Source organism: Chaetodon trifascialis, chromosome 9, assembly GCF_039877785.1.
Source record: "Chaetodon trifascialis isolate fChaTrf1 chromosome 9, fChaTrf1.hap1, whole genome shotgun sequence".
NCBI classification, from domain to species: domain Eukaryota; kingdom Metazoa; phylum Chordata; class Actinopteri; order Chaetodontiformes; family Chaetodontidae; genus Chaetodon; species Chaetodon trifascialis.
The window spans coordinates 5,403,617-5,422,698 of NC_092064.1; the positions used below are offsets into that span (position 1 = coordinate 5,403,617).

At 41.2% G+C, this 19,082-nt stretch overlaps 2 protein-coding genes across 2 annotated transcripts in view; both read right to left on the bottom strand.

The window, feature by feature from the left end:
- The window catches only part of phldb1b (pleckstrin homology-like domain, family B, member 1b), a 104,520-nt gene extending 98,539 nt beyond the window's left edge, over nt 1-5,981 (bottom strand). Inside the window, exon 1 of the mRNA XM_070971164.1 lies at nt 5,934-5,981. Within this exon, the coding sequence (XP_070827265.1) occupies nt 5,934-5,960 (27 nt within the window). The 5' untranslated portion in view covers nt 5,961-5,981. The remainder of the gene's footprint in view (nt 1-5,933) is intronic.
- A 1,984-nt stretch (nt 5,982-7,965) lies between these two features.
- On the bottom strand, nt 7,966-17,875 carry LOC139336318 (coatomer subunit delta). The gene is made up of 10 exons (XM_070970381.1): nt 17,682-17,875; nt 16,109-16,372; nt 14,792-14,971; nt 14,373-14,578; nt 14,065-14,226; nt 11,668-11,833; nt 10,988-11,135; nt 10,759-10,867; nt 10,083-10,287; nt 7,966-9,662 (listed from the first exon to the last, which is right to left on the bottom strand). The coding sequence occupies exons 1-10, from the start codon at nt 17,682-17,684 to the stop codon at nt 9,573-9,575; spliced, it is 1,533 nt and encodes a 510-aa protein (XP_070826482.1). The 5' UTR covers nt 17,685-17,875; the 3' UTR covers nt 7,966-9,572.
- Nucleotides 17,876-19,082: the final 1,207 nt, after the last annotated feature.

Sequence of the window (19,082 nt, forward strand, 5' to 3'; positions counted from 1 at the left end):
GAGTTCTGCACTGCAGGATGCTGCATATCCCTTTGCAGCTGTGGTTGTCCTGACTTGACACATGATGTTGCCAGAGTCCAGGCTGCCATGACAGTGACCACCATGTTGGCTCTATGATAGAGAGAATCAACATAAAAAGACTACAAATGTCCAGACGGTCACAAACAAGACTGAAGTCACACAAATATGAGCACGTTCAAATGTACCAGAGCAGATGCTGGTGTCTGAGCAGTGTTTGATGTGGTGAAGTTATGCCTGCACAAAAGTATATATGCATTTAAAGAGAGCAAAGGGAAGCTTGTGTTTCTGTGTTGCATTCACATGTTTCTGTTTTTTGAAGTCTGCTGGACTGTGTGCAGCTGTGGAGAGCAGAACCGCTGCAGACTGTCATCAGTGTTGAATGTTGGCTGGTTCCTCTCTGACCAAAGCGGATCTAACTGTCCTCTTCACTATGATAACACTGGTGTCCAGCTGAAAGCACTGCGTGTGTGCATATTGTTTAGCACATACCTGATGTGGAAAAGCTTCATTTTGAATTATATGGCAAACTGCACATGCCTAACATTCCTGAAAGGCTGGGTGGGAATTATCATGATTTATATGAAGCACACTCATCTGTCAGCCTAAATCACACAGCTGGGCTGTCACACAGGAAAACATCCCAACCAAACTGACGGAGATTCATATTCAACCTGTTCATCCAAACGAAATTCTGATGTTATGGTCGCCGGTGGGAACTCTTCTCTGCAGATACGTGCACAGAGTATCTGTAATATATCGATGTGGGCTGACAGGAGCATTAATCACTACTGAGATGTCTGGCTTTCTTGCTCCTTCTCAATTTTGGAAACAAGCTCTACCTCCCAGCATGACCACCTAGCCACAGTTTCAACTGCTCTGCAATGTCACAACAATGCATGAAGGTCTATTCTCAAGCTCGCTTGTTATTGCTCTAGCTCTTCCTGTAGCATCATTTTGTCTGTACAGACATATTCTGTAAATAGCTAGCTCACACTCCTCTACTGTGTAAACACATTTTTTGCTTTGCCTCCATAAACATCTTTTCCTGGCCCTTTACTGGACTAACGGGGCGAAGCCATGTTACATATTTGGATACGTCCCTCCTTCTTGTAATCCTTTTAGTACAGTGGGCTTGTAAAGTTTCTTGTAAACAAACAAAAGTTAAGCTTACTCTCAGTGGTTGTAACCAAAACGCACTGTGTGCATCCATGAGGTCTCACAAACACGCTGAAGGCATTTCCTTCCTCGTAAAACACTGGCGAAGAGCATTTTTTGAACACATTTACTCCTTTCCATCTATATTTGTGAGGTAGCACTGTTCTTCTCCCCTGCCTTTGTGGGTGTGTAGCTATGCTGCTGTGAGCATGACCGCCACCAACTGTCCATCAGCGCAACAGCAAGAAAACGGGACGCAATCGTTCTGTGAAACATTCTGTGTCTTGGAACAAACTGAGGCGAAAAAGCTCAGTTAATCTCAGGGGCACCGCAGGGCTGGGTGATCATTCTGTGCCTTTATTGTCACACCAAAGTGTTTCATCTGACAGTAAAGCTCTTCTGTATACCACAAATTTTGCTGGACTTTTAGCCTGAAGTACAGTTTTCCCTTCTCCATGCACCGTGGAAGCAGATGAAGTTATGCTGAAAATCCCCTCTCTGGTAATATAGACAATGTTCATAACTGGAGCTTTAACTCATTGCAGACTGACATGGCTGGTGTACAGCGTACAAACATCACATTCGTATTTCCGAAAGCTTTGTAATGAAAACACAACTCTCGCTCTCTGAGCTGAATATGTGAGAGACAGCCTTGAGCAGCGTTATGCATGCAGTGATTATACAAAGAGAAGTGACAAGTGCATATAAGGTCTTAAATTGTCTTTTACATTTCCCTTTTAGCATCTCTCTGCAAGGAAAGATGCTAAGCGGGGTGACATGGCACTCAGCCTCGTATCCTTGTCCTTGATGCAGTAAAAAGGCAGCAGACATGCAGTTACCATCACACTACGTGGATGAGCCTCCAGGTAACCACAAATTACTAGGGGTCAAAGGTAAATTTCTCTTTTATGTGAAAACACACACACACACACACACACACACACACACACACACACACACACCCTCACACTTAGCTAAACAGACGTCTGAGATGGTAAAAGCTCTCCCTCCTTTCATCTTTAATGAAAAGCATATTTGGTTCTGCTCCGCTCCTCCCCTGCACCACACCAGCACCCACGCAGCCATTCAAATCCTAACGCCTTTATAGAAACATACAGTGCAGCGCTGCAGGGCTGAGCTGAGGGAAACGCTCATTACGAACATCAAAGCACGAGATGGGCGCTGACTTGATCCTTTGAGATGATTGGAGTATCTCACTCAGTGAACAAAAAGCTTGGACGTCTCTGCACAGGATGGAAATTCAATTACCAAGCGATTCAAGGCCGGCAGAGGGGGAGGAATGTAAAGATTTGAAGGAAATGGGTCATCATTTTTTGCCAGGATGTGTTTGCAGTTGATGGGTGGTGGATCAGACTCCCACATGTTGCCCCTGAAGCCCGGGGCCATACTGTAGGAAGCTGCAGCTCTGTTGTGGGCCTACAATGTGCCACCAGAGAAACGATTTAATGAACAACACCATCGCTGAGTGACTGAGTATTCCGACAATAACTTCCACGTCAATCTTCATGTCATGCTCCGTCTTTCAACACCGAAATGTTGTTCCCGTTTTTGACAATGGCCAGCAGTGGTTTAATGTCTGGGTGTGCTGCTGTTCTGAGGGATTACTGAGAGTTTAGCTTCAGGCATCATTTCTTTATGATGATGTCTGAGACGCGGAGCAGGAAGCAGCAGAACACTAGTGCCACCTAGTGCTGCTCATGTGAACTGCTTCAACTAAGGCAGCAGCAGTGTTATTTGGGATAAATATGTTGCAGATAGATTACGTTTTTCTGTATTGCACTAATGTAGTGTTCATAACAGACTTCATTTTGATGTCGACACTTCACTGGATGTTTTAATGTAGATTTTAAAAAATGAGGACTGCTTTTGAGGACTGTCTTCCACCAAATCAGATCACATTATCTTTTTCATCAATCTCTTGGTTCAGAACTAAAAAGGTAGAATCATTTCAGCTACAGGTAATATGCAAACCAAGATGCATTATGATCAGTCAAATTTAAACTGATAAATCTGCCCGGCTGATATATCCACCACAGTTTCTATAGTGAAACTGAGCCACCCTTACAAGGGAATATTTTACATTCTCTTTTTGTATATAAAGTACATATATATGATTTATCGTGTATTTGTTCTTTTTCTAACTCTCCTTTTTATTCTTTCTGTCTGTAACAGCTACATTTCCCCAGTGGGGGATCAATACATATTTATCTTATCTTATCTGTATTGGTATATATGGTAGCCAATAAGTAACAGTAACAAAATGCAGTTTTTGAATAGAAAATCCCACTAAGCCACACTGAGCTTACAGTTCTGTAAGGAACAAATTGAAGGGATCTTTATTACAAATGAATATTTTGTGTTATGTAAATGTGCGTTTATGTCAAAAACAAAGACAAATAAACAGCTACTTCACTGAGGTGAAGTGAAGGTAAACAGTTTTACAAAGTCACTGACTTTAAGTCAGTACACCATCTCTGCAGAGTTCACTGGTCAACTCTAAAATGCTTTTTTCTTACTTTGAGAGCTCACACACAGCGAGGTGCACTGAGCTTCAATGCAAGTCCATCAGAATGAAACCAGGTTGCACATCGGGTTGCTTGTATGACATCTGAAAGACTCAAGTCTCAAAATCAAGTGAAGAAATGATACATTCCATTCGAAGTAATCACCTCTTACAGGATTGAATGTCAAAGAGATGCTGTTGACGAGGAGAGAATAGCAGACAGAATGTAACAGGGCAGTGTGAGGAGGGATCCAAACAAAAAGCTGCTGAGCACAGCTCGGCGGTCAGCCGGCCTGCTGCTGCCTCAACTGTCACACAGAGGAAATTCCACATGCGGACACAGAATTCATCCAATATCCTCTCTCTGACTTTCCTTCTCTCTTGGCTCTTCATACAGATAGTTCAGGGTGTAGTGGCTCAAACTGGTTCCTGTCTAATATTAATATTTTTGGTCCTTTGTACCCTATGAAGAGAAGTATAAACCATGCCTCCATGGTTCTACGCAGGCCTTCATGGTGCTCCAAAGAACCATTTCAAATGCAGGTCTGTGTGATGCTACAAGCATGTGCATTAAAACGCTGATAGCTTTTGCACAGTTTAACTGTTTGTGGAAGTGATCAGTGGCTGTGGGTTCACCTTCTGTGCTCACATGAAGCACGGCTGAATTTCAATGTATTATTTGATACTTCCTCTGAGTGCAGAAGTGCACATAGGCTGGAGAATCTCCACCATCTCACAGTTTATCTATAAATTCAATGAGATTAGGCTTATTTGATTCATTATAAATGCTGTATTCACAAACACAACTGAGGAGCTACTGAGGAGCTACTGACTGTCTCTTCTTCTTTCTCTATTGATTTGATTCACTCTCGCTCTCAGTGTACCCGCTCCTCTTCCTCACACTCTCTTTAAGTCACGGGAAAAGTGTCACCTCTCAGTGGACGGCCAGAACAGCTGCCACTAACAGGTGAGAGTGATGACATAAACAACACAATCTGAGGGTCACTGTGAATGACCCTCCGTTCAGTCTCATTCGCCGCATCATGCGTCATCTCAGCTTACGTTATTCATTATCGGTTGATGATGGCTGCTTCATTACCACTAAACTGACTCTCTCACACCTTCCTCCTGTGAGCCACCAACATGTCCTATTCCCAGAGCCCAAGTCCAGGCTCCTCTTAAGTAGCTAAGCTGTGCTTCCTAAAGTCTCCAAACCAAAGAAGAAGATGAAACTTACATGAGAGGAACGAAATCGTCGCAGCAGCATAACAGAATAAAGGAAAGGGAAAATAACAGAGCAAGTTCAGCCAAAGGGGAATATTTCACATACCCAAAGCAACTGGAAACTCATTTTGAGCATTTTATTGCTTTTGATGTGTTCACAGTTTTAGGAACACATGTGAGGGTTTTAGTCATATCCCCTTTTGCTTTTAATGTCTGTAAAGCACTTTGTAACTCTCATGATGAAAGCAGTGGATTAATAAACGCCGGAAACACTTGAGAGTCTTGACAGATGAAGACACAGAGACATGAGCATGGGAGTAAAGAAGAAATCATGATTTAACAGATTATACATGATGTGTAATTGAGTAAATAGTTCTAAGTTTAATGCATAATGCACCATGTCAGATAATAAGAGCTTTCTTCTCTTCACTGCCTCAAACCAGCATGAATGATAACAGTAGATCTGGAGTATTTACAGATGGTGCTGGAGCTGCAGCCACTGCTGCTGCAGTCCCTGTGCTGTAATTATCACCTCAGTGTCAGTACAGACAGAATTTCTCTTTGAACTGCAGGCAGGGCTGCAAATGAAGAGCTAACAGAGGCCCAGCACAGCCGCTCACTCACACACTGTGACTGGCTTTCTTAAAGCCACCAAGACACAGAGTGTGTGGGTTAAGAGTTATTGAACATGGTGAAATAAAGAGATGGTTAGACTTGTAATCTGTGACAGTTTCTCAGTAGGGTTTTTTCTTATCTTTCATGCTGCTGTGGAAGTTTGTCTCTATACCTCATGGGGATCACTTACCACTGAAAGAGAGCCTTGTTGCTCTCTGATGGAGCTGTCTGTGGATAATGCTCTTTCTTTCCTCTGTTTAATTATAGCATCTATTACTGCCCATGAATTTCCTCCAAAAGTTTTGAAAAGTAAAACACATCCCTTCCTGTGAGCCACATGATATCACCAGGAAGGAACCAGCAAGCATCTCCTAAAAAAGGTGCATTTTCCTACCTTGAAACGCACTTTCTTGAGCATCATCCTTAGATCCAGGCGACAGCAACAAAACTGAGATGTTAGCAAACTTTTCCACGCTCCATTCAGGAAAACTCCAATGAGTTGATCATCTGACTCCAGTCAAAACATCCAAAGTGAATGAGCGTGCGCTCTGCGGTGCGAGGTGTCTGCCTGCCGACTGTGTGTTTAACGGGCCAAAGACAACAGTGTCTGCTCCAGTGTCGCCCTGCTCTCCCCTCTCCCTCTCCCTCCTCTGAGACCCTTAACAGAGCTTATCAGCCTGCTCATTCATTCGGAAAACAGACACACCCTCTTTTTATGACTGGAGGGCTGCTATTAACAACCCCCTCCTCCAACAACACCCCACAGTCCAAATATGGGTGCTGGTAAGCTCTCTTGAACTCGTCCCCTGTGACCCTTTAAAGCCCTGCCCTCCCTCTGCCCCTCCAACTCTTCATCTCCCAGCGTTTACCCATCTGCTGGGCCGCAGCCTCTCAGCTCAACATCTGACTGTCCTCATCTTCACGCTTCTTCTCTCACACAGTCCATCTGTATGAAAACACTCTGTAGCACTCCAGAGCAAAAAAATTAATCATACTCCGGTAAACTCAAAACAATTAATTGTGCGTGGCAGGGACGATTACTGCAACGTCACATGAAAATAATCTGGAGTGAAATCAAGATTTGGGGACATCACTCAAGGATCTCTGCCTCGGGTCAAAAGGTTTTTTGAGTGAAGTTAATGTAATGGCACAAAATGAGATCTAACGTGACTAAAGAAACGAGGAGTGTTTTGACATTTGAAGAAGGCTTTGTTTGACCTTTGACCCCATGTGACTGCAAATACAAACACATAAAACCTTCACAACAGTCCACAGTCAGTGAGTCAGTCACCTGTTCACTGTCAGTGAAGCAGCTCCAGGCTTTAAACATATCTCAGATCAGCCAGCAGGTGCCTTATCCCTTTAAGTGCAGAGTTAAAAATGCCCAGCAGAAGCACATACACACATTTTGGACAATTCAGAAAGTTCCAGTCCATTTACAAACAATGAAATATTTTCGTGTGTGTGTGTGTGTGTGTGTGTGTGTGTGTGTGTGTAAGTGTCAAGCGCTGCTTCCTGGGGTTGCCAAGGTGGAACAAGTGGAAAAAAGATGAATCCTACTAACCCTGGTGATCTGCTGACTTTTCACTGAGTGCCACCGCAAGGTCACCGTTTTCATTCGTTAAATACTTCAAAGGAAGCTCTTCGTGTTAGTGACAGTAAGCAAATATCAGCGTGCTAACACACTACAGCATTTAGCTCTGCTGTGCCATCCTCAGAGTACTACTAGCATGGCTGTAGAGCAAGGGGGGATGGGCAGCCCAAGGCCAACATGATGCAAACATGAATCACTGAATGATTTCTGTTCATCTAAAAATGCTTTACTTTCACACTTTCAGGTTGAACTGTTCGCAGGTCTTCTCTCTCTCTCTCTCTCTCTCTCTCTATATATATATATGTTGAATATGCAGTTGAACAAGGCGTAGTCACCACCGGCAGTCAGTGACAGAGCCTGTACTCCAGTCATACAAGGCAGTTTGGACATGACACATGCATGTGGAGGTAGAAGCTGTGGCTCGCTGCTCAGTGTTTAGTCTGGCTTCTGTGACCCTCACAGCCAGTGCTAATGAATGATGTCTCACATGTCTGGACAGGATGAGTCATGAGGCTTAAAGGTGACTGTGGTTAGTCGTGTAAAACAAAACAAAATGAGATAAGTTAGATTTCTAATGAGTTCATACAGGAAACACTGTTGATACTATGGTATAATAGTGTTTCCAGGTGGCTCATTTAGCTGTACACTACTCTGCATCTTTTAGATGCTTAACAGAAGGTCACATCACTTCTTCAGGCACCAAATAGATGAAACAACTTAACACCTAATTCCTAAAATGGTCAGAGATAGCTAGAGCGTTCTTGCATTATTGATGATTCTCCACTAATTAAGGCAAGCTAATCAAATACCAACACAAACAGCCAAGTCAGACTTACATTTTCAATAATACATTTTATTCCATTAAAGATTCTTTTTTTCTAATTGTACACTGGAATGTTAAGATTCCCCTTCAGTAATTTAGTTAAAAATGCTCAAACTAGTCATTTTCAACCCCACATCCACACACAACCATTGCTATATTGAAATTTGGGGAGTACAAAAGAAAAAAAAAAGAACATGAAAGACAAATGTTACATTTTGAATAATGTTGATGTACTGTGAGAATGTAAGTAAAGGATGACTCGGTGGATGAACATGGCTGTCAGCAGCAGAGGTTACTGCCAGGGCTCCAGCAGTCTCTCTGCTGACCTTGGATGTGAGGGGAGTGGGTCGGATATCAGGCTGGCAGTCTCTGATCCCTGCTCCGTGTGTGTGTTTTTGTGTGTGCGTGTGTGTGTGTAGATTTCCACTATCATGCCAATCCACCTCCACTCCCATCTCAGATCTGAAACGCCTTGTGGGACGTTAGATTAGGAGTCTTGGATGTTGTTTCTGGGCTGCGTTCAAAGGAATATCTGAGGGCTGATCGTTGGACTTAAATGAACCAGAGTGAAACACGGCATCTCTTTTTGTGAGGTGTTACAAAAAAGATCTGAACAAATGCAACAGATGCAATAGTCAAATGTATTTACTGGTAGGTAACATTGCCCTGCAGCTGAGAATTCCTTACAAAGTCCTGCTCTTCACTGTCAAATTTCATTATCCGGATTAGTGGTAAACAATGAAAAAGTATACAGCAAACAGTAAAAAATACCAAAGTTAATAAAAATAAAAGGACACGTTGCGACAATTTTGCTGATGATAACCGCAGACAGAACAGACAATATACTGAGCACAGAGCCACATTTTGCTTTCCAGAAAAGAACCAACATTACCTCTCTACAAAAACTGAAAACTCAGTGTCCTCACAAGAAAAAAAAAATCATCTGAAGTGAGATATCAATAGAGCGAATCACAACAGTTTAACAATTAAAGAGTGACAGGCCTATAATGATTGAGACAGCTACCATTCTGAAGTTATTACGGATAAGAAAATCTGAAAGAAGGAAAGCACGAACGCTCGATGAACCACTGCGATGTGCGTGAAGAAGAAAGGCTGTGGAGGCTGCATGATTCTCAGGGGATGCTAAACTACCAGCGCTCATTCTAGTGGAGACTGATACAGCGGCCTCAGGTCCCTGTCCTCCCTCTCTACCTCCTGGCAGGGTCTTACTGATAGATGGACGAGGAGACGGCCTCTCCTGCACCCCGCAGTCATCCTCTACTTAGTCTGAAGTCCTCTTTACAGTTCTGCTTGGCGAACACAACAGCATCAGTGTAGGTTTCTTTTTCTGTGTTTGTTGCTTTTTCCTGTTCAATTAACTCTATATATAGATGATCCTCTCTCATACAAACATATAAATACACCACCGCTGCTCTGCTCCACCACAGGAAGAGGCTTGGCCAGAGGGCTGACGCAGTCCTGTTGATGTACACAGTCTCTGAAATAATATACAGGGTGGGCAGGCAAGAAATCTTCAATCTTTCTCTGTAGCATAGATTTGGACATTTTTTTTTGTTGGTGATTTTTTTGATTTTGATGTTTTCTTTGAATATTTTTTACAGGATTTCGTATTTGTCGACAACAAAGGAGGTTTCTGAGGAGAATCTAACGGAGCTGTCGCCATCTACGTGAGTCACTTTGGTAACCTGGGAAAAAAGAAAACAAAGGACGAGCATTACCAGCATGTGAGGAGCTGATCATAAGGAACATTACAGAGCACAGCTAGGCGTGAGCCGAGCGGTTTGACCTCTATATGCACTATATACAGACAAGGAAAAGGTCACCCTTGTGTTCTTAATTTTGGTCCTCCTTATGTACACAGATGAGGGGAGCATCATTTTAGAAACACCTGACTATAAAGTAGTACAATACAACACCATTATTAAGTATGACTTCAATGCAAAAACCTCTGACAGTGTCAACAACAACTTTAAAAGCTTCATAAAAGTCGACTTAAAGGCACAGCAGTTGTGTTTGGCTGCATTAGACTGTACGGGAGGACCTAATGAAGTGGCCACTGACTGTCTGTGATCTGTGGTTTCAGTGGTAAAAAGCCTCCAACCCACCTGGATGTCGCAGTAGTTGCGTTTGGACACAAAGGACACACTGATAGGGAAGAAGTCATTGGGCTGTCCGGCGATGCTGAACTCCAGGCTGCCTGTCTTGTTGTTGGCGTCGATGACGGGTAGGCACCACTCCAGAACATTTCGCCTGCTGTCGTGTTTGTACTCTCCATCCAGATCACCAATCACAGGAGCCCCCACACCAGACCTGCAGAGGAGCAGGAAAATGTAAAACAGATTTAAGATTCTGAACTGGCATGGATACAAACAGATGAAGACATATCCCGGAGGATCTTTCTTAAACTGTATAACACAAGTCTCAACATTTGGACCATTTATTTATTTAAGGAAGTGTGTTCTGTAATCATGAGGAGCTCATTTCAGCCTCATCCTATTCATTTAATGAAGCTACACGCCACAGTTGAAAGCTTGCCATAATGGCTTTAGACTGACATGAAGGTTTGGTGATGCCGTGAAGAGTGGCTTCAAATTAAAACTGCAAGATTAAATCACTGTTGTAAGTCAGATGAGTTAGATGCTATTTTCAGACACTTTTCAACAAGAACACTGTTTGTAGAAAAACATTTTCTGATCTCAGGTCTGAGGACAAACTGTCACTTTTACTGCATCAATAACTCAACCCACTCATTCAGAGCTTTTACATCTGATCAGGACTTACGGTACAGGGATGCTGATGACCACGTCGTTGAGCTCAAGGCTCTCCTCCTGCAGCTCATATTCAATGTTGACATCACAGCCGCTGCCACTCTCTGAAGGCCAGCAGTTTACTGCGGAAGGAACAACGCACTCATGTTATCAGTCATATGAGTGACACTGAACGACTGAAACGAACACAAGCAGCATCACATCAAAACTGGCCCAGATGAAGCTCATGCGCTGGCACTCACTGGTTAGCGGTATGAGGGACTCGTCTGTGGTCTGTAGTCTCCACTTCAGCACACCGACATCATTGTTGAGAGGGAAGGACTTCTCTGGGTTCTTCAGTCCAATCACTGATTCAGCTGTGAACAACTTCTTGTCCACATTGGGATGTGTCTGTGAAGACAGGAACATAGTTATCAACAGGACTGTCATCACTCGTCAAACAGAGAATACATACTGATACAGCAACACCTACAGTTTGGGTGGTTTGAAACACTGAAACTGAAGAGCAAACCTTTTCAAGGAACAGCTTTTGTTAGTAACTGCTGTTTTAGTATGCTTTTTTCCCCACGTCTTACCTTCCCGTTCCACCAGAGTGTGAAAGAACATGTTTATGTTCAATCTTCTCCTCCACCTTGTCTGTTATATTTCATCCAATTGGACACATTGTCATGCATTTGTCATGTCCTTACACAGGTGGGACAAAAATAGGTCCGTGTTTTACAAAAAAAAAAAAAAAAGTATATTATATACATCCAAAACCCAAAACGCTTCAAGGAAACGGCAACCATTTAAAATGAGAAGTGTACCATAGCCTCCTCATCCTCGAGCAAATAACAGTATTTTCATATTACTTAACTATAGTTTATGATAGTGTATAGAATAACACTGTTCAGCCAATGATTGGATTATGTGGTAGACCTACTTGCAGCTGCAGTCCTTTGTTGTCATTGTTGTTGATAATGAGGCGGATGCGTCCGTTCTTGTCGTCTGTGACTCGGAGCGTCACCATGCCCAGCACCTCCATGTTCTGTAGGCCGCCGTCACGGCCGCAAGTCAGCAAGATCTTCTCCTCCACACGCAGATGTACACTGAAGAGGAAACGCATCCAAACACACTTCAAGTATTCAATCAACCACACTGTGGACAGTCAAATCAGGTAATACTGAAGGAAGACTTGAGTTTTGAGTCAGTACTCTTATATTTGACCATTTGCAGGCCACAAATTGATCAAAGTGGGAAAAGCCTCAAAAACAGCATTTGGGCTATTAAAGAAAAAGTCCATTTTTGTTTTTATGAGTGCTGTCAAAAATATCGTGTTATTGAGGCGTTAAAGCAAATCAATTTTAACGGCGACATTTTTTTTATCGCGCAATAAACGTTCTTTGTGACCTAGTGAACTTGTAGTTTTTTATAAGTTGTGGCCACTGCTAGTAATGTTACAAAAACTACAGGATCCGATTGTAAACCGGAAACAAAAACAAAAGGCACGCCCCACGCATGTTTTGGTCTTGCCTGCTCACTAGCTGTGAAGTGTACAGTAGGCGGATGTCAAGCGCGAAACGCTGAAATGGATGCGAACAAGATTCAGAAAAGTTAGTAAAAAGTAGTTTCAGAAAGTTGCCAGATGGGTCGACTGACAAGACCAAAGCTTGGACAGAGGCATATGGATACCGCAACTAAAAACAAACTTACTGCAGCCATAGCCAAGTAATGTTCATTCTTTCTGGGAAGAAATAAGAGGCTGGGTTGATCAGCCTCTGGTGAATAAACAGAAGAGCATCATAGTCTGACTGCTTGTATGTTCAGAGGAAACTTAAGAAAGGAAAGTTTAAGCCATGGTTTAACTGCACTATAGGCTGAGTCCTAGTTTACAATGATGTGCACTTTGTAACTTTATCTTGTATCACCCTGTTTTGATCCCTTAGAAAGGGTTGTTGAAGGGGCTTTTTTGTAACCAAATATTTATTTTTTTGTCATCTGTTTATTGACAGTGTTAAATTGTGTGAGATTTAGTGTGAAATATAACACTCCACATTGTTTTCAATAAAAAAACATTTGCACAAAGCAAGCCTATCCACTTTTCCATGTTGATAACAGTATTAAAATGATAATTAATGGGACATTTAGAATAAATAAAAATGTGCGATTAATCGCGAGTTAACTGTAACATTTATGCGATTAATCGCGATTAAATATTTTATTCGATTGACAGCACTAGTTTTTATGAGAGTGAGCAGTCTCTTAATGCAGGACAGGAGATGCTTCCCCTATTTGTTTTGCACATTATTATTGTAGACAAATGACGGTGAAGGACAAATATCATCTCCATTCCTGTGGAAACAATACATCATTCTAATCATAAAAGAAACATGAATATTTCTCAGATCATTGACTTTATTACTGCTATACAAAGAACTTGTGTTCGAATATGACTCCAATCAGCTACTGCTGCATTCAAGTCTACGTCCCTTTAAATGTGGTGCAGGAAATGTATTAACTGATTGAAAATGAACTGACTGTAATGGCGTAAACTAAGTGACAGAATAGCCTTTGAAGTCCTAAAAATGCCTGATGAAGTGACTGAAATGTTCATTTACTTTGTTTAATTTCACATCCATTCAGTTACTGTTAAATATTTGCTCATCACATCATGTGACACCCACTTCATATTTACAGTATGTCATAATTAGGGCTGGGTCCAATCAGAATTTAGAGTAGACTCTGGCTTCTTGTTCTTGTAAATACTCAATGTTATTTATAGCTATAAATTTCTTGCTCACTGCCATGCCTGGCTTCCAACAGTGCTGTCAGCCCAGGTCATTTTGAGACAAGACTCGGCGTATAAAAGTTTATAGTCTACCATGCTGTCATCCTGCTCAGCTCTATACTTTGACTGACAAAATAAGATCAGTCTTGGAGGCTTCTGGACAGACAGTTCAAATGTTTACGGGGCGGCCCTAATCATAATGATGGGTTCTGACTCACAGAGCACTGTGAGCAGCCATGACACATCAACCCTCAAAAACATTTTTGACAGTTTTTTTTCCGTTGTCATTAGATTACCCCAAAAAAAGGAATAAATACATGATCATTAATACTTACTTTGATTATTGTTAAATAAAACTTTAATAGGGCTAAGGGTCTTCTACGCTCAAACACAATCTTCAGTACATGATCTGCTCCCATGTTACCACTTTTAAACTTGGATTTTTACACTCACATTTGGTCAGTGGAAACAAGCTCTGAGGCTCTAATAAAAAGCTATCAACTCCAGAGAAATAAACTATATTTAATCACACAGAGCATGATAAATTTGTACCTCTCCACATTGACTGGTGGTGGTAGAGCTTTAGACACATCTGAGCCCCTCTTTCCTGTGGTGGGCATGATGGTTTCACCCTCTGACTTGAGCTTGTCAACAAAGTTGTCCACCTCTTTCCCTTTAGCACCCAGTTTCAGAGCCTTACTGGGTCCACTCGGTCTGGAAGGAAAAAGAAGATACCAGCATTGAATAGTGTCCTCCAACCATTAACATCAGCTTCTAAACAATCCTAATCAAAGCTAAAATGATTGGCCACAAAAACAGATGCACAAATCCAAAACTATTTGCCACATTTGGAGCCATACCTGACTGGAGCCGGTGTGATCTTGGGCTTCTCAGGCTCGACAATGGTGTCTGTAATGATGGACCCTGAGGAGACGCTGGTCATGCCAGCGCTACCAAAGCCACCGAAAGCTGGCACCTTCTTTCCGGAACGCTCAGCGTCCCTCCTAGCCTGCTGCAGCTCCTTGGCCTTCCTCCTCATTTCTGCCTTGGCCTCTCTTTCCTGGGTCTGTGGATTAGCAAAACAACATTTTAAGTTTTTAATTACAGAAATCTGGTGCAGTGATAGGAAATTACTTTCAAGACAAGACAACCAACAAACGCTAATAGGAAGAAAAACATCTGCAAAATCGATTTTATTTCTATTACGGGTGTAATACAGTAAATTTCACCGTAGGGATCAACAAACTTAAATCAGAGACACACAACAGTGGGATCTCACCTCTCTGACAGCACGGAAAACCTTCTCCTCGTGGGAGTCCATCTCTGTGAAGGTGCGGATCTGAGCCAGGTTGACGTTCTCTCTGTAGCCAAGTGCCACAATCTCATCAAAGGCAAAGATCAGGTCAAAACAGTGCTCTGATATTTCGCTCTCCTCCAGCACACGACAGTATTCTGGGATCTGGAATGATGAAGAAATATTAATATGAGCCAGTGCAAACATTTTAACATTTGAGTGAGATGTAAGAAAAGTGACAGAACGATAATTTCTACATGACAGTCTGGGCTAAAAACTGCTGACAGTATCACGTATCTGATCCTGAGAAAAAACAACAACAACAACAACAACAACAAATAGACACTGTGTGACTCTTTAAGCATTGGTTCCTGCCAGGTTCTGAGAAACAGTAATGAATTCTATCAACAATCACTTATATTAAATGTCATCTTTTAATTACAATTTTTTTTTTTTCAGTTCCACTTTAGAGAAAAAGTCATAAAATAGGAAAATGTAAACAAAGTCAAAGCAGGGCAGCATAATTCTTTGCAACATGTCAGAAATAAATTAAGTTTGTGAAGAGAGTTACGTGTTAAGTGAGCTAAATACCAAAAGCTTTCCAGGATGTCATACTGTTGTCTCTGATGTTACCTAGAAATACAATAATTACTTAGTTTGTCCAATTTTCTGCTTACTCCCCAAATGTTATTCTCTTAATTCATCACAGTGTAGTTTTTAGTCATCAAATATCAGTATGAGGCCTTGTGTTCAATCTTGTACATACTTATTTTTTCTTGTGTTTTGTTTAATTTTGTCTGTGTTTGTCAAGCACTACATGACAGCATGAGTGTCAATTAAGATCAAGAAAGAAATAAAGTATTTCATAAATGGTTGAACCTATACATTTATACTGAATGATTACAGAACTAATGTAACAGTGATCAATTCTGTTTCTTTGAGCATCAAATGTGTATACTGTTGATTACCTACAATCCAGTTCCAACATGGACATGTCATTAATACGCACTGAAGTGATGGACGCATCTCCATGTTAACTCAAAGTAGACAATAAGAACTTGATGTCAGGTTCTGACAGGTTTCAATGACTGCATGTAACTGATGTGTGAAAAGGTAAACATCCATTAAAGCCATTTACGCTGATTTATAAGTAACTAACTAGACTACTACTACAGACAGAGGAATCATTAATGCAACGGCCAAGTCTTCACACTGTCCTGTGACAATGTTAACTTGATATCACACTTATGACAGATATAACTCTATTAGCGGAAACAGAAAGTCAGCACCGTGCTTTCTTACCACACGGGAGAAAAGTCTGAGCGTCTCCAGGTCCTCCAGGATGTTGCTGTTCTTGGTGGTGATGAGCACCATGTAGAGTTTCTCCAGTGGCTGGTACACATAGCGGACACTGTCTGTTTCCACAAAGGTATGCTGCTTGCCCGTGTTCATCAGTTTAGGGAATGCAGCCAGGAGACCCTCAATACGCGTCCGGGTCATTTCCACAAACTGCCGCGATACAATGGCCTTGCCGGCCTTGGTGCACACCGCCGCTGCCAACAGCACCTGAAGGTGAAAAAGAAACCTGACTAACAGTGCCTAAAGATCTTCAGTATCATAACAAATTGTACATTCATAGTTTCTTTGAACATGCAAATGTTGCTGAAAGGCAAAAATAAGTTATCGGCCTTAACTAAATTAAGTAAATTCATGCACAAATTAGGTTGACAGCCCCCATTTGATTTCAACTTGCAGAAACCAGAATTCTACTGATGTTGGAAAGACTTGCTCTCCTTAGGAATACACAGTTATACATCAGCAAATGTAATCAAATGTCTTAAGACAAATCTGTATGGCAGATTTAGCACACACAAGTCACTCAGCTAGCAGTTCTCCATATACTATTGGTTCACAGTACTATCCTGAGTCGTATTGGAAGAAGACAGAAGGAGAGACTGGCTGGTACATATACAACCTGACATTATTAAAGTAATTGCTGCCAAGGAGATAACGTGTATGCCGAATTGAACAATTGTCAGAAGCGATTTAAAAGATGTTAAGTTATTTTTATGATGGGTCTGTATGTGTGCAAACAGGCCAAAACAACTTTGAATTAACTGAATTTTTAATGGCGCTTGGTGAGACGTTCACATCACACTGGAGACAACGGTAGCTATCGTGAACAAGTAGTGTATGTTTCAATACCAGTAAGTTAACTTATAGAAAATTGTAAGTTTAGCTTACTTTAAGTAAGCTTGCTATAAATATACAGTTTACTTCATTTTGGTACGTTAATTAAATTAAGGAACTGCATTCATTCCACGTTGACAATGGCTGAAGTTGGAAATGAAAGACACTGACTATGGTGGCTCTGAACTTGATATACAAGCAACACTTGTGGTTAACACTGACAGCCCAGAATACATGCAGCAGCAGCTGGTGAACCATATTAATATAAAAAATGTAGATGTGAGTACGGTTTTATGAGAACGGTATCCAGCGTTGCCTGGTTAAGGACAATATGACAGCAGGTAACGTTAGCTCGGACTCGGCTAATGACAGGAGCTAACCCTAGCGCTAGCTTGTAGAGCTAGTTAACGTCAGCAATGTCTGCAAGCTCAGTGCCGCCTACTCACCTGAAATTTGACTCAATATACTAAAAACACGATTCATTTACTTGATTTAAGCAACTACACATTAGGTTACTGCTGTCAACCCAGTGAAAACCAACGTCTCGTTTTCCTCTTATTTCGCTCTTGGAGAACCTAGCTAGCTAATAACTAGCTTTAGCTAGTTGCCTGGTTAGCTACTGTTATGATAATTGCTAGGCCCGATAAAAGCCAGAGAAACATCTTGATTCTCGACTGTCACTCACCATTTTGGTCTCTTTCTATGGTACGACGATCTTCCGTCTATCGCTTTTCTTGCTTTGGTGATTTCTATTCACTGGAATGGCAAGGTGCGAATCTACAGCTGACTTCAACTTGTGTGATTGTTAGCTAGCTAGCGTCAATATGGCAGCAGCAGCAGCACAGAGCCACGTCTCCACCGGAAGAGCAGCGCTCGATCAGCCCACCGTGGAAACCAATGACGTGGGCCCCAAAATGTTGGCCTTGTTGCATAAATCCATCAGTCGCGCTGCTTCCACAGGCGCTCTTCCTCTTCCTTACAGTTCTCGGGTGGTGCCAGTTTACGAACTCCACATGTGAATGTGGTGAATAAGTGATGGTTGCAATCGGTGATGTGGCAGGTAATAAACTAAAATCTTCATTAGGCGATATCACAGACTCTTTTCAAAGTCTGTCAGACTGACTGAGTTTCACTTTCAGTACTTTTATGTGGCCATGAGTCATTCTTTTAATTTATTACATATATAATCTTATCGTGTTGGGTTATCTGGCCCTAGTATGTGTCTATCTGTGACATATAAACATTTGGTCCACAGAGGCAGGTGTACTGGAATATTGAGTCATTGCTCAATTCATAGGATATTTAACATGTTGCAATTTAAAAATGGTTTCTACCTGTTACTTCAGCTTTTATTTGGACATTACTCTGGACAAAAGTGTCTGCCAAATGAATTCATGTAAATATATAGTTATTCATTTACTATTTGGGGTTTATTTTGGTATCCTATGTGGACATAATGATAATAATAACTAAACATAAACTTAATAATTAAACAATGTAGATAGAAAAACATAATAAACTCATACATTTAAGCTTAAAACTATGTCACTTCTACAAATAGATTAAGAATAGATTACACAATAAATAAATTAATATTACACAATGAATATATTATCGAACATTTATTTCACATTTTCCCTCATACACACACCTTGAACGTTAAATTTCAACCAACCCATATTTGCATTTATAAAGGAGAGTCATTCTATGAGAAGACTGAAGTGCAATGAAAATTGGATTACATATGTTTAAAATACAAACAATCTAAAACACAGTGAATACATATATTCCATGAAGAGCAAAGAAAATAAAACACAATGATAATAAGCCTTATTGTTACATTTGTCATGATGTAGTAATTTCAGAATGTGACTCCAGTTCAAACATTGCACTTAATGTACTTGCATAGGAAAAACGGACATACAGGTCAACGAAGACAATAAAAGACTGGAAAATAAATAAAGCAAAAATATAAAATACAGAGAATGATGAGGCAATAAACAACAATGACAGTTACAATGTGCAGAGCTGGTTTCAGACTGGTTGCACTGATTGTCCAATATTGTGTCTTTTGTAATAAGTTGTA